Source organism: Puntigrus tetrazona, chromosome 24 (assembly GCF_018831695.1).
Source record: "Puntigrus tetrazona isolate hp1 chromosome 24, ASM1883169v1, whole genome shotgun sequence".
Taxonomy (NCBI): domain Eukaryota; kingdom Metazoa; phylum Chordata; class Actinopteri; order Cypriniformes; family Cyprinidae; genus Puntigrus; species Puntigrus tetrazona.
This window is the reverse complement of record NC_056722.1, coordinates 3,559,511-3,573,769: the sequence shown is the minus strand read 5'-3', so window position 1 is coordinate 3,573,769 and position 14,259 is coordinate 3,559,511. Positions and strand designations below refer to the sequence as shown.

The 14,259-nt window shown below is 37.8% G+C and overlaps 1 protein-coding gene across 3 annotated transcripts; it reads right to left on the bottom strand.

The window, feature by feature from the left end:
• Nucleotides 1–1,031: 1,031 nt before the first annotated feature.
• Nucleotides 1,032–14,186, bottom strand: si:ch211-234p6.5 (pleckstrin homology domain-containing family A member 7). 3 transcript variants are annotated; one of them, XM_043226557.1, is made up of 19 exons: nt 13,884–14,178; nt 9,368–9,440; nt 9,188–9,283; nt 8,380–8,452; nt 8,174–8,274; nt 7,981–8,099; nt 7,712–7,906; nt 6,940–7,168; nt 6,791–6,859; nt 6,468–6,536; nt 5,560–5,640; nt 5,330–5,467; nt 4,854–4,952; nt 4,480–4,588; nt 4,341–4,396; nt 3,680–4,114; nt 3,260–3,375; nt 2,862–2,947; nt 1,032–2,549 (listed from the first exon to the last, which is right to left on the bottom strand). In XM_043226557.1, the coding sequence occupies exons 1-19, from the start codon at nt 13,922–13,924 to the stop codon at nt 1,651–1,653; spliced, it is 3,084 nt and encodes a 1,027-aa protein (XP_043082492.1). In that variant the 5' UTR covers nt 13,925–14,178; the 3' UTR covers nt 1,032–1,650. The 3 variants fall into 3 exon arrangements, with proteins under 3 accessions (XP_043082492.1, XP_043082493.1, XP_043082494.1); XM_043226558.1 differs by lacking the exon at nt 13,884–14,178 and adding an exon at nt 11,537–11,863; XM_043226559.1 differs by lacking the exon at nt 3,260–3,375 and having other exon boundaries at nt 2,409–2,549; nt 13,884–14,186.
• Nucleotides 14,187–14,259: the final 73 nt, after the last annotated feature.

The following is a 14,259-nucleotide window of genomic DNA, read 5'->3' as shown; positions in this document are numbered from 1 at the left end:
TTTCAGATATGCATATTTTTTGTCAGGAGCTTCACTAACTTATTTTAAAGACTAGACGTGTGCATTCATTTAAATTCAGTTATTATGTAAAATATACTTGTGTCTTTGTGTCCCTTTTTCGTCATTCTTGTTTCAGGCCTTTAATTAAATCAGGGGTTTAGCTCGAATGTTATAAATACACTTAAGTCAGTGAACCATGGAAACACCTGCCATATACATGATGGAACAACATCTGCTCTCGGAGGACCGCGAATGCAAATATGAATTTAACATTCAGTTTCTCAGTTTGACTCGTTATTCTGTGAAATGAGTTCGACTAATGACTGATGGGGAGAAGAGGCTTGCGGTCAACCAACGATTTATAAAAATGTGTGAAAAAGTAAATACAGAAGATCCCCTGTTCTGTATAATATGATATTTAAAGTGGACAATGAACAAGAAAATGCATAAAGACATGGGGTCAGGAAAAGTCAATTCCCCGGTTAATCTTGTTAGTGCTCTCCAATTGAAAACTGAGTATAGTGCGAACTAACAGCATTAAGTTCAGGCTGTGAAACAAAACTTTTATGGTTTGGATAAACTGAGTGAACACGTCCCCTTTTTCTGAAAGTGTTTTGAATCTTCTGAACGCAAAGCTGAACTGAATCATAACCCGCAGAGTCACTTAATGAACGAGTGAGGCCTCAGTATGCGTACTATTCACCCAATCTTCGCTAAATGAAGATTGAAAAGCACTGAACAGATCTGAAAGCGAGTCGAGTCACCGTGATGAATCAAAGCAGTCGTGAACTCTCGAATCAGAGTAGTTTAATCTGAAATGTAACTTTGATCACAGCTAATTTGTTTGATATCGGTTTACATCGGTTGCGTAAGAGTTAGTTTTGTGTATTATGTATCATTAACTTTCGTTTTTCAGGACTCTGTAAACGCTCACAAGTCAAAATGTCCTATGCACATCGTATATGTATGTCGTAGGTTTATATTTAAATGCTAGCATAGTGACTGTTATTAAACAAAATGATAAAAGAATATTTAGGATCAAAACACAAGATTTAATTAGCATGCAAAAACAGCATTACATAACACTGCAATGAAAGTACAAAGTTATTTGAATAAAAACACTTATAATATATTATGACTTTTGCCACGTAGAGCATTTTCCTAGATTAACAACTTTTATTTGCTTCTAGACCGATACTTCTGCCAGACAGATAGTCGTACTTTTACATTGAGGAAATTGTAAAAATGTGTCTGTTTGTAGGAAGTCTAACAAAAGTGTTGATCAAGGATGACTGTCTTACTTGGAAAAATCACAGAAAGCCATTAATAAGCCACTAAAGAGATTATCGTTGATCAAACGAATCAAAAAGCAGATAACCGATTAAAGTGAGAAGTATTAACCTTAAGAGTTTTATGCAGTTAGAGGCGTTATCTTGGTGGTTAAAGAAATGTACGCATGTGCATCTATAACAGATGCTAAATGACACAAAAATGATCACAGTGTTTCATAAGCACCAATGTGACCCATTCTCACCAAAAACTGCGCTTTCACAAGAAATGATATGATTATATATAAGCTTTAAATTGTCTGTTTAATACTTTACGGTTTGCTTTCTGTTGACTCTTCCCTTTCTGCAGCCTCTCTCTAATCTACAGGCTGGTGCTGACCACGGTTATCCGCGGCCTGCAGTCCTGAACGTGATGATTTATCACTGAGCTTTTTATTAAGGAGCTGTAAACGTTCTGCTTTTTCTCTCTCTGGCACGTAGCGTCACTTCCTGCTTGACTTTTCTCTGGGTTTTTCAGACTGCGCTCTCCATTGGCGTCAGTGTGAGACGGTCCAGGTTCGGTTGGTGTTTCATCTCCACTGGTTTGTTTCCTCTGATTCTCTTCAACGTCTGCTGGTCTTGGTGAGCAGAATTGGATTTCCTCATAAATGCATAGCTCTGGCTTGGGTTGATCAGAAGGGGGTGTCAAATGATTGTCAGACGATGTGATTGGTTGAGCATCTGGCAATTGATTGGGCGTTTCTTTTATTCCATGAGCTTGTGCCATTTCGTATATTGTTTTTGGACTATGGCTCCGCCCACAGTCTGCTTCCTCTGGTTTATCAAGCGTTTGATTGGTTCCCTGGCCTGGTTGTTGATTTTCCGCTGGAGGGATACATTCCAGAGGTTTTGCGTCGTGAACGTAGACCGGGACTAACTCGCTCTGTCTGTTACTTGTCAGAAAACATTCAGATTTCATGTTGGTGGAGACCGAACACTTCTGTCGGTCAGAACTTCTGTTCTTTTTATGAGGTTTGTGCGTTTGATTGTTTCCCTGATGCCCCTTAAACACCGTAAGAGTTGAAATATGATTGATAGAGTGGCTTTCTATGACGATAATGTCGTTGCGAGATGATTGTTGCGATGTTTTGTCCTTGAATTCATTGTGGGCTTTTGCATCACCACATTGTGGCTTTATTAGGTTGGCCGACTCACTGCTCTGGCTTTTAAATTTGCGCTTGTCACCGCTGTAGCCGTTACTAAAGTTTACAACAGCAGAATCTGGAAAAGAAGAGAAACAGAATTGTATTATAATACAATCACCGATACATACTCTAATTACATGAAATCGTTTGTCCTTCACCAAATTTGATGAAGGCGATGCTGAAGATGCACTAATGGCTTCATAGTTTATGAAGTTTACTAGTTTACTAATGGCGTCAATAGTTAAACGGCTGAACACATAATTAATGCGGCTGAATTACTTTGAATTTTCCTTGTGCATTTTGTGGCATTAATATGAATTAATACCTAAAAAATCAATTTGAATGTTTCATAGTAGTAAAATGAGCATGCATGACCGCAAATGCACACCTGCTGTGTACTTCTCTGACTCCTTTTCACTGGCTGTAATGAGTTTCAAGGGATGAATGTCGTCTATGAAGTGCTCTCTGGCGGCACTGAAACAAGAGAATGAATACTACAATGCACTGTATTACAACAAGGGAGAAGACTGTTTGATTGAGACCGAACAACAGCTTAATGAAAACAAAACAAGACTTAATTAAAATAGTGTGTTTTTTTTGAGCAATTAGGGCTTTATAGACGTGCACAACAAAATGACATGCATGACATATAGTGCACAGAAAACTTAAATATTGAGTGCAACTTTGAAACCATGCATGATATTTAAATTCATGCAAATATATATTTTATTATAGTAAATTTGCCTACTTCACATACTGACTACTGGTGTAAACTGTGACCCATACCTCATATTTCTGTCTCTTTTATCCGTGTGTCTGGGTTTAGTTTGTCGTTTGTGAGAGCTCACGGCAGCGTCGCAGTCAGACTCAGAGTTTGTGAGGCACAAGGCTCCAGGCTCAAGCTGTAACATGCATTCATGCACACATGCACATAATCATCCGCATTACATTGATTGCACTCTGGGTCATTTGTTTACAATTGAACTGCATTTCCAAGGAGGCACTGTGTCATTCAGTCTCTTTCCACATGGTGGTGCATCAACAATTGAGCGACTTTTGGTTCAAATTCTGATGTTCAATAAAGACCGCAACTTAAAATAACTGTTTTCTATGTGTATGGCTAGATTTAAAAATGTAATTTATTCCAGTGATGCAAAGTTAAATGTGAAAACGATCCTCCAGAAATCCTAATGTGCTGAAGCTCACCTCTTGTTGACGGTGTGTCCAGACCTTTCTGTCGGCCAGGGCCTTCTCTCTGGCACCGGTGTAGTGATTCGGAGCTGGTTTCTTTTGTTGCATCTCTTCCGGTCCGTCGGCCCAGTGTAAGTGTCTGTTTTTGTCAGCGGTCTCATGCAGAGTTCTGCTGGGTTTCTTTGCTGCTCTCCTCTGGCTGCTCCTCAGTCCCGACTGTAGACTGATTTGTTCGGGTGGCTCAGCATAGGGGTCATCCACGTAAATGCGTTCTGCGATTAGAGACGACGGGAGGGTAGAAGTCACAACGCGGGTCAGACGCAGCGGTTCATGGGAGGCGTCCTGTTCAGAACTCATCCGGCTGTCACTGGCTGGACTCTCTTGGGTCCATTTCTTGTAACTCTGGTGAATCTTCATGTAGTCCTGCTGCTCCGCTTCGGTCAAGCACTCCTTTTACATGAAAGAAAATGAAAGATTTTATCTTTAAGTCAAACGTTTTAATTCTGAGGACCCCTAAATATGATGAACCGATTGTGAGGGACCTTATATAACCGAAAACAGTTTCCAGGTTCAAGTAAAACTTACAATGATTAAGCAGCTAAAAAAAAAGTATTGTTTTTTTATTAGAAATTGGTGAATGTGGTGACGTGACTTTTTTTAAATGGCGTCTTATTACCATGCCGAGACCTCCTAACTCGCCCTCAAAGTAGGAAACGGGTTTCGGCTGAGGAGCTGTAGGGTAGAAAAAGAACATTATTTACTTATACACGTGCTTAAGTGAATGCACTTAGACACAGACTGATAGATTTACTCACCACCCGGCCTTTGCAGACCCAGTAAGGCCATAAAGCGGTTCTTGTTCAGCCTCAAACCGCACAAGATGTCCTCCATCATCCAGAGCTGCCTCTGAGCCTGAATCTGCTCCTGCGTGCGGTTAATGTCTTGACATAGTCATTTAGCAGATGCATTTATCTAAAGTGACTTACAACCTTTAAACTGCTCCAAAATCTTTAAACACTATGCAACACTATTTCAGACAGCCACAGGTAAGAAATCCAGTTTTAACGCTTGTAATCTGACAGTTTACATTATTGAGGTTTCTGTACTCTGATGTTGCACCCAAAGGAAAAGTAGAAGCAAAGCATCAGATGATCTGGCGTGTGTGTGTGTGTGTGTGTGTGTGTATTACCTGCGGCGTTCCAAAGTGAAGGATGTGCTGGAGATGAGAGTGAAAAACTGACAGCTCGCTCTCCATCCGTTCATAATCACTCCACAAGCTGTCCATCTCCTGAAGAAGAGAGGCTTTGCTTGAAAAGGTCTGTTTCATGCATTAATAACGTGTATTAAACAATGCGTGTTTATTATATGTTGGCAGTTTCTTTAATCAATTTAAAATCATCAACATAGCGGCTATAATATAAAAAATGCTAATTGTAAAATCGTAAATCTTAATTCTCTGCATGGCTAAAATAATGATATAAATGGCACATGGGATGCAAAAATAATAAAATGATAATTTCTCCATTTATTGCATTTCCAAATGCATGTTAAAGTGACCCAAGCTCAGAGCTGATCATGAGCTGCTCGGGTGTAAATGAACAGAGTGCCGTGCTTCACTTCGAAACAGCCTTTATCTAAAGCACACACTTAAACACAGTACTGTACCGATGACAAATCACAAATTCTGGCTCTGAGTGTAACCAGCTCCTCCTGAAGCAAAGCCTTCTGGGATACTTCCTGCTCTCCGTGAAGTCCGTCTTCCATCCCCAGCCATTTGATTTCCAAGGTATACTCAATGCTTTTCTAGAGAAAAGGAGAGAGCAGGCAGGAATATTTGTCAGGTGTTTTCATCTACAGTACATGATTTGAGTGTATGTGATCTGTTTGTGTCGGACCTTATCTGCCTGTAACTGAGCCAGCTGCATAGAGACGGACTGCAGCAGTTTATCACAACCACACAGACGGGTCAGAACCACCTGAACAACAGCCAGAGTTAGAACTCAAACTATTTGAATTAGTGCCGTTAAAACGATTAATAGCATCCAAAATTTGTTTTTGTTTACATAATGTGTGTGCTATATATATTTATAAGAAAAAAGTTACGTTTGTACATTAAATATATAATATAAATATACATGTAAATACATCTATTTTCAAAAATTTGAGTGTATTATAGATACATAATAAATATATGTGGTACACACATTACGTAAGCAAAAACTTTAAAATTAAGTTTTTAATTAAGCGCTAAATAAAATGATGTAAAATTGAAAAAAATAAATGCATTCTATTTCAGTAGGTTTGGCATTTCCTCTTTAAGTTGAAATAATAAAATTAAACTAAAACGTTTCTTAAATTTATCAAATGTAATGGATAAAAACAGTAGAATTTTTAATTAAATGAAAAATTACTATGCCTTTTAAAATTAAATTAAAATTTAAAATGAAGAATTTTTTTAAATAAAAACTAACAGAATGTTAAGAATACTAAACTAGCACTTGGGTGGATTCATGAAAATGTTCTTAACAAAGAAGTTATGAAATGTCTCAAATATTTTAAAGAAAATTGTTTGATGTTGCTTGTGTAACAGTCATCAAGTGAAGGTAGTTCTTAAGTTACAAATAGACTTCTGTTGTAATAGCATTTCTTAAGTCTATTGTCAGTTTCAACAATTCTCTACTCACCATGACACAGTTTAGGAAGGATTTGAATTACTGAAATAACCACACTATTTAATGCCCCAAATGTGTACAAAATTTTCATAACTTTATTCTCACAAATGCACGCATTGCAATACACTCACATCTGTATCGTTTTCCAGATCTCTGATTGGTTGGATTTCTCTCTCTAGGACGATGTCTGGTTTACCTACCTGGAGCAAAAGGATGTAAATAATTCATGAAAAAAATCGAATAAACTGCAGTAGGGTTCTACAGTAACATTTTGGAACAACATGTAGTATGCAACAGGGATGTCCGAGACTATCAGATAGTGAATTGTTCTCTTCAAACTGTTAAAAAGATCTATTGCAGAAATGGAAACATTGAGGAATTTAACATTTGCTCTTATTGCATGGGAAATTACCTTTGAAAGATTCATAAAATGAAGTTATTAGATTTGTCTTACCTTGCACATGGCCACGTGTTCTGCCGTGTGGTAGTTGGAAGAGTAGCACACAGAACATGGAAACTCAGGCTAAAAAACACAGAAACTGTTGAAGAGACTCTGTGTTTTTGCAGAGTATCGTCACGTTTGTGTATGTTCCTGATTCTCACCTTGTCGAGCAGAAGTCCTCTCTCTGTGTAGATGCAGGGGGATATTGGAGCACTCGAGCAGTTATCCAAGGGCCAGACATCTGTTCTGCCCACGTTACCCTGACACGGAGACCCATACTGATCTCTGAGAAATGAAGGTTGCTTGAAGGTTGCCTTCGGATGTAGGAAGGAAAGAGGCTCCTCTTCTGCGTTCAGTAAAGTCTGAGAATACTTAGTAGCTTCAGGTGCGCTGGCAGAGAGAAAGAGCGGTAAAAGCTCATCTAAAGGTAAATTATAGCTGTTTTGGCACAAGAATCCTTGGTTGACTTTGACTTAAAGTTATGGGTACTTTATATGTAAAGTGTCCCTATTAAGGGGTGCGTCATAGCTCTAAGTGAATGAAAAAATCTGCAAAGTTTTAAATCTGAAAGTACACTGTGTATGGTTATTGTCGACTGTGAATCATTGAAACTAGTCATTTTTTTATACCATTGACGTCTACATGAAACATTGGCATATTTCTAGCACTTGTTGGTCTTTTTGTGTTAAATGAATCATTTAGGAGTCGTTGAGCAAATAAGGTAAAGTAATTAAATGCATACTATAAGACAGTGAAAGTTTTTTTTGACCTTGCATGCATGTTAATCTGCTGTTGGGGAGTCCCCATACCAAAATATGAACTTTTCATGACTTATAATAGGGGCACTTTAAGTAGAAAAGTTCATTAAGTTCATTAAGTTATTATTAAAGGTCCTTCGTTCTGTATCATTGTGAAGCATCTCGAATCATTTACATCGCTCTGCTCTCGTGTCTTCCTCTCAGCTCTGGTGTCTTCATTTTAATTCCCGTCCCGTCCTGATCCAGCAGCGTCGGTTCTGTCTGGACCCTGCTCAGTTTTGTGACGGCCTGTTTTGGAAACGTGTGCTGGAGCTCCATGGTTTCGGCGTTATCTCCCATCTGAGTGAAGTCCTGAAAACTGGCACAGCGCCTGAAGACGGAGAAGAGACATTATTAAAGCGAATTGTAGAACGGAGCGACTTTGGTTTGAGAGCTCAGGTTCACCTGTTGATGATGTCATCAGCCTCCATGCTTGCTGATTGGCTGAGAGCCTTGACCCAACCCAGCATGTCCTCCTGGGTTTCAGCGCTCATGATGTACGGCCGCATGCCCTGATGAACCACCTGCAGGCGCAAGTGCACAATGAGACCATATGAACGTTTGGATTTAAGGAGCTCCAGGAGACGTCGTCTCTCACCTTGAACGCATATTTGCGGTTCTTGCACTCCCTGGGGGAGCAGTAGAGGATCCGGTAGCTGGGAAGAGGAATACTGCCCAGGACAGACTCCTCACGGCTGTCTGGAGAAACCGGTTCAGAGAGGGCTTTCAGTGGTTTCTTTTAAAAACGTATCAAACATTTCATTTGAAATAAACGCTGCATAAGACAATCACATCTGGTTTTACCTTTATAATAATACAGGCAGTAATTGGAGAGAACAAACCATCTTCTTTTCCATAATTTGAGTCCAGTGCTGTCCTACAGAGAAAGACCACTATATGTTTACATACTTTTTTTAAAATGAAATAGTAGCGTTTTATGTTTAGATTTACATTTCAGATTTTTAATAATAATAATAATAATAAAAACTGAAATGGCATGAAACAATATGTGAAATGACATCACAGAGGAGATGCCTGCATACTTTAGTAAATCTCTGTAAAAAATCAGATAATATTTATTTGATAAAATATGTGGGGCTTTTTGTATTTGTATAACAGTATTTATTTAGTATATATATAGTACATATATACATTGCTTTTACTTCATCATATTTTTCTCTAATTTCCAAAATGGTTTCATCTAATATTTGTATTGCATTTATTTCAGTTATCAAAAATGGTTTATATTAGTTTTAGTTTACAAGAACACTTGCTAAAATGCCTTTATATTGAATATATGTTAAATGTTAATTGAATATTTTAAATGTCCTAATTGAAGTCTGGTTTAATCCTGGCTTAGGCCAAGCCCCATCTATGAAACCAGGCCTAGATATTAAATTTATGCTTGCATGTATTCAAGGTTAACACATTATATAAAAATGATTAGAAAAAAATAGTAATTGTTTTTCATGATACATGAAACCAACATGAAGATTACATTATGTGAGAAGTTTTAAACTAGATTTTTTTTTTGCAAGGTGTTTTTGGAGAACTTTATTTGTCGTGATGCACAGGTAAAGACACACGGATGGTATTGTTCCTGAATCATTACCCTCTTGTACAGCCATCCTCTGATCACCACGGCACAGTTGGGGTCTCTCTTCGCCGCTTGACATCTCTTTCCAAACGTCTGCACTTTTTCATGGCACTGAGAACGTATTTAATCACACAAACCATGTCAGTGGGTTTGAAATATGTCGTGTTTGTTAGTCCATATGTGTATGTGTTTCACCTTGTCTCTGACCGGCAGGAAGGACACTGTGGCGCTGCTGGAGGCCTGGCTGACCCTGTCCTGATCCTCCATCCTACACACATCAAGCCGTTCAGGTTAGCTGACTTGTTATGTTAATGCTGTCAGTCTATCGTTGGCTCAGTATCAGCTTTAGGAAGGTTTGCCTGCATTGCAGGTCTTCAGGGATGCGCTCCGGTTCTTCATTTAGAGTCACTACTCATGCCATATTTTCCATATAAACTAGTTTGATTCACCCAAACCTGTAAGAGCTCTGTTCGTCTTTGGAAACACAAGATATTTGTGATGAATTTTGAGAGAAACTGAATTCTCACAATCAAGGTCCAGAAGCGTATCAAGGACATTGAAATAATCCACGTGACACTGCTAGAAGATACAAGAATACTTGTCTGCAAAGAAAAAAACGTTGTCTTCTCCTATAGGTGCCATACGTATGTGGTATATTGTCTGTGGAGGCCCAGAAAACTCTCAGAATTCATCAAAAATACATAATTTATTAGTTGTTTTTTGGGGGGGCGTTTTGACCAAATTTGTTAATTTTTGTTTTAATTTAACTTTTTCGTTTTCTGAATATAACTGTAGCTCTTACAGGTTGATGGTGAGTAATTAATGACAGAATTTTCTTTTTTGGGTGAACTTTCCCTTTAAATATCTGTTGAAGTGTTTGCGAGTACTTTCTACCGATCTTGAGCTGCTCTGATAAAGGTGCTCGGAAAGCCCTCTGCAAATTAATGTGGCTTGACCACAGTCTTTTACAATACATTTTTGATGATCATTTAAACTATAAACGCTATAAACTATATAAAATGCTACAAAATACTTTAAAAAGACATTTTTACAGATACAAGTTTGAAGAAATTTTTTGAGGTTACAGAAACACACCTCTAATAATCAGTTGCCTTTTTCATAACATTCAGTTAGATGCCAAGTCATTTTGATCCCAGTTGCTCAATAAGTAAACACGCATGTCATCGCAGACATGTAGCATGTGTTCTCTAGCTGCATACATACTCCTCCATCCTCTCTGAAAACCACTGTACACACAGGACTTTATTCCCACTGACATTCTTTAGTTGTTTATCAGAATAGCTGAACTATTGTGAGTGACCTTCTAAACGTTTTAATGCAGTTTCTGGGGAGTCCACATCCAAATCTATATGCTACTTTATGACGCAATAGTGTGGATAAGCTCCGCCTCCGCAGAGGATCGGTGCAGCTTCTACACATCCCTGTCCGTTTAGCCCCGCCCACTGATTGCGTTAGCTGTGTTTAGAGAGAGGTGAACGCTCAGGTCAATGTGGAAACCAAACAATTAAGATAAATGAAGAAGATATTGTTGATGAAGATGCAGACCACATCAGTTCACTTCATTTCTTTACAAATGAGGTTAAAAAGTGCTTAGTAGCTGTTTTCAATACTTGATCGCCATTGCTTTGTCTCTTCTTACAGATCATTGTGTTGAGTTAGGTGTTTTTGAGGAACATCAGTGGGCTTTTAAATCCAATAAAGGGGTGTCAAAAACATTACAGAAAACAGCCTTTTCATAGTTTTTTGATGTAAAAAAATCTCAATAGAATTATAAGACAGCTCATGACACCTTTAAAGACCTTTGGGAGTCCCATCCAACAGACTGACACGCATGCCAGGTCAAAAAACACTTTCATTTTCTTAGTATTCATTTATTTTTATCTTACTTGTTCAACGAATCCCAAATGATTTGTTTTCTAAACCTCTCTTGTGATTGGTCGATTTCATGTTTGTGAGCTTTTAATGCTCCAAAAGAGACACCCAGTGGCGAAGAATGAATTTGCATTTTCATTCAGACCAACAAGTGGGCAGGCAATATGCTAATGAGGTCAACTTTGGATTCGTTTAAAAAAACGACTCGTTTCGATGATTCAGAGTCGACTCTTTCTTTTGAGAGACATTTTGATTTGATGTTTTCATTCACTTTGAGCTGTCTCACGCTCTGCACGAAAACGATTTAATGCTAATCGTAAGGAGCTTGTTTAAACCTCTAACTCTAAGCAAAAGCTTAGTAAACATCGCTAACAAGAAAGCACATGCAAAGTACGAAATAATCTCAAGTCACAATATGCGGTGTTAGTTCTCAAGCGCACTACACGAACAAGTTTCAGAGGAAGTACTAACCGAGCTCAAGGATTTTTCGTACAGTAACGCGCTCCAGATTTGCCCGATATCCTCACAAACCTAACAGAAGAGCTCAAGAAGTGCTGCGGGACTCTGTCTTCGTGCTATTCTGGGTGCTGCTGACCCATAACTTCAGAGTGACACACAACAGCTGTTTCTCTCTGACCACTGGATGGGTTCATAGAGCATGTGAGGGAGAGAGAACGAGAGGAATGAATGACCACAGCTGTGCTCCGCAGGAACCTGACAGCTGCCAAATTCACTTAAAAATATGGCCACGATGTTTCGGACATAAGGGGAGCCATTTGGTCATTTGAAGCCAATAAAAAAAGAACAAGAAATGATATGCTATAAAAAGCAATATTTAAAATACATGTTGTCTTGTAATATGTAATGTAGATTATCACCATTGTTTTAGATTGTATTTTTACCAAAAAAAGGATTCACCCAGTATTTTACAGTAAAACATTTTTTAGTAGTATTAGTGCTGTTAATCAGGATGGAACATATACAAAGTAGTTTTGTTTACATAATATATGTATGTATACTGTGTTTATTATGTGTGTGTAAAAAAAAAAATATATATATATATATATATATATATATATATCACAGTTTATTTTTGAAAATATTTACATGCATATATATTCATATTAATATATTTATAGAATAATATACATTTTTCTTACATTTTGACATGCATGTGTTAGTATTTATACATGCATAACATATATACAGACATCAATCAATCAATCATTTTTATTTATATAGCGCTTTTAACAACACAGGTTGCATCAAAGCACTGTACAGTATAATGACAGGGATGTATGATGACGAGAGTGACCAATTTGTTATTAAATGCAGAGACGGTCTCTGTAGTCAATTCAACGATAGTCACTAGAAGTTAAGTGTCCCCAACCAAGCAAGCCATGTAAACAAGATTAGTTTGGATTAATCACGATTAATTGTTTGATGGCACTAATTAGTACGTCTTACATTTTCATCATTTCAGAGTGCTGAGGTTTAAAGAGGAACAGGTTTTACTGTAGCGTTTCTGTCGCATGCTTTAGGATTTTGTACAGTAAACAAAAGGGAAAGCAGGACTGCATGAATACGTGTGGACGTGGAGTATTTGAGGTGTAGGAGTGTGTGAGCGTCTGAGAAATGGTTGCATAATGTCTTTTGTGCAGAGCACGTACAAATAGAGCCTGTGCAAAACAAAGCGTGAACTGTTCGAGGCCTCGTGAACACAACAACGGTCACTTATTGAGCAATGCTCGCCGGCGATCTGGACAGGAAGAGCACATCATCTTAGCTCGTGTGTGATAGAGATAGAGTTCTTCAAGAAGGTTGTGGCAATGATTATTATTACAGATAACATCACGTCATAACCAGGGCCCAGATCAACAAACATTTTTAACAAAGTTCTTTACTTAATCTCAAGTGTGTCTTTATTTGTTCTTCAAATATTTCTAAAGCTATATTAGTGTTCTTATATATATATAAAAAAAAATGTATTAGTACAAATTTCCTAGCTTCTTCAGAATCTGACAGTAGATGCACTGTGATCATTTTTCAGCAGAATGTGAATACTGCTCAAGGGCACGAAACAAAAGTCAATGCATGTTTGTTTGATGCATACAGTTACAGTATGTGGCATTTTAGACAAAGAAGATACCACTGTTGCTTTATTAAGTCATGCCTGGATTAGTGGAAAAGATTATTCACATAATATGAATAGTGTAATATGAAAAGATGACTGTCTGTACTTTGCTTTTCAAAGACATCTCTTCTACTCACCAAGGCTGCTTTTATTCAAATTTAATCAAAAACAAATACAGTAAAACTATAAAATATTATTACAATACAAAATGACACTTTTCAACTTTAATATAAATTCAATATATTATTTATATATTAAAATGCAATTTATTCCTGTGCTCAAAGCTGCATTTTCAGCATCGTCTTTAGTGTCACGTGATCCACGTGAAATCAATGCAATATGCTGATTTGCCGCTCAAGAAACATTTCTGATTATTTTTTAAACATTGTCCTGCTAAATATCTTCTCTGGAAAACCATGACTTTTTAAAGATTCTTTGAATAGAAAGTTCATAAGAACAGCAACATATTTGTCTTTTAAAAAGTCTTTAAGGTCACATTTGATCGGTTTTACTCATCCTTGCTAAATAAGTGTTAATGCCTTTGAAAAGAACAACTGACCCCAAGTGAGTGTTAATGTGTTTAGACGGCGCTCAAGAAAGTAGAGTGATTAAAGCAGAGCATACCTCAAACACTCAGAGAAGATTAAAGCTCAAGAAGGAAAGGAGTAAAGTGATTTCTCGTACCTGGTCTGTTTTCGGTACCCAACAGCTACTTCCAGCGTCATGGTGCGTTCAGCATCTCTCTCTCTGAGAGACAAGCGCTCAACACAGGCTCGCAGACGCTGCGGAGGCTCAATCCCTCTTTCATCCCTTCAACACTGAATCCTCTGTCCTCACTCTTTTTTTCTCTTCTGAAGTCTGTGAAGTGGCATTGAGCTTCACGTCTGACCGGAGGACAGAAAAATCGCATTTTAAATATCAACCAATTCTCCTGAAAAGCAATGGAGAGTTTTGGAATGGAAAAAGCCCGATTTTTATTCAATTACAAATAAATTCTCACCTCTGGTTTCAGTAGACGTCTCAAAAATGTCTGCAGAGGATGAGACAGTTTTTCATAAAA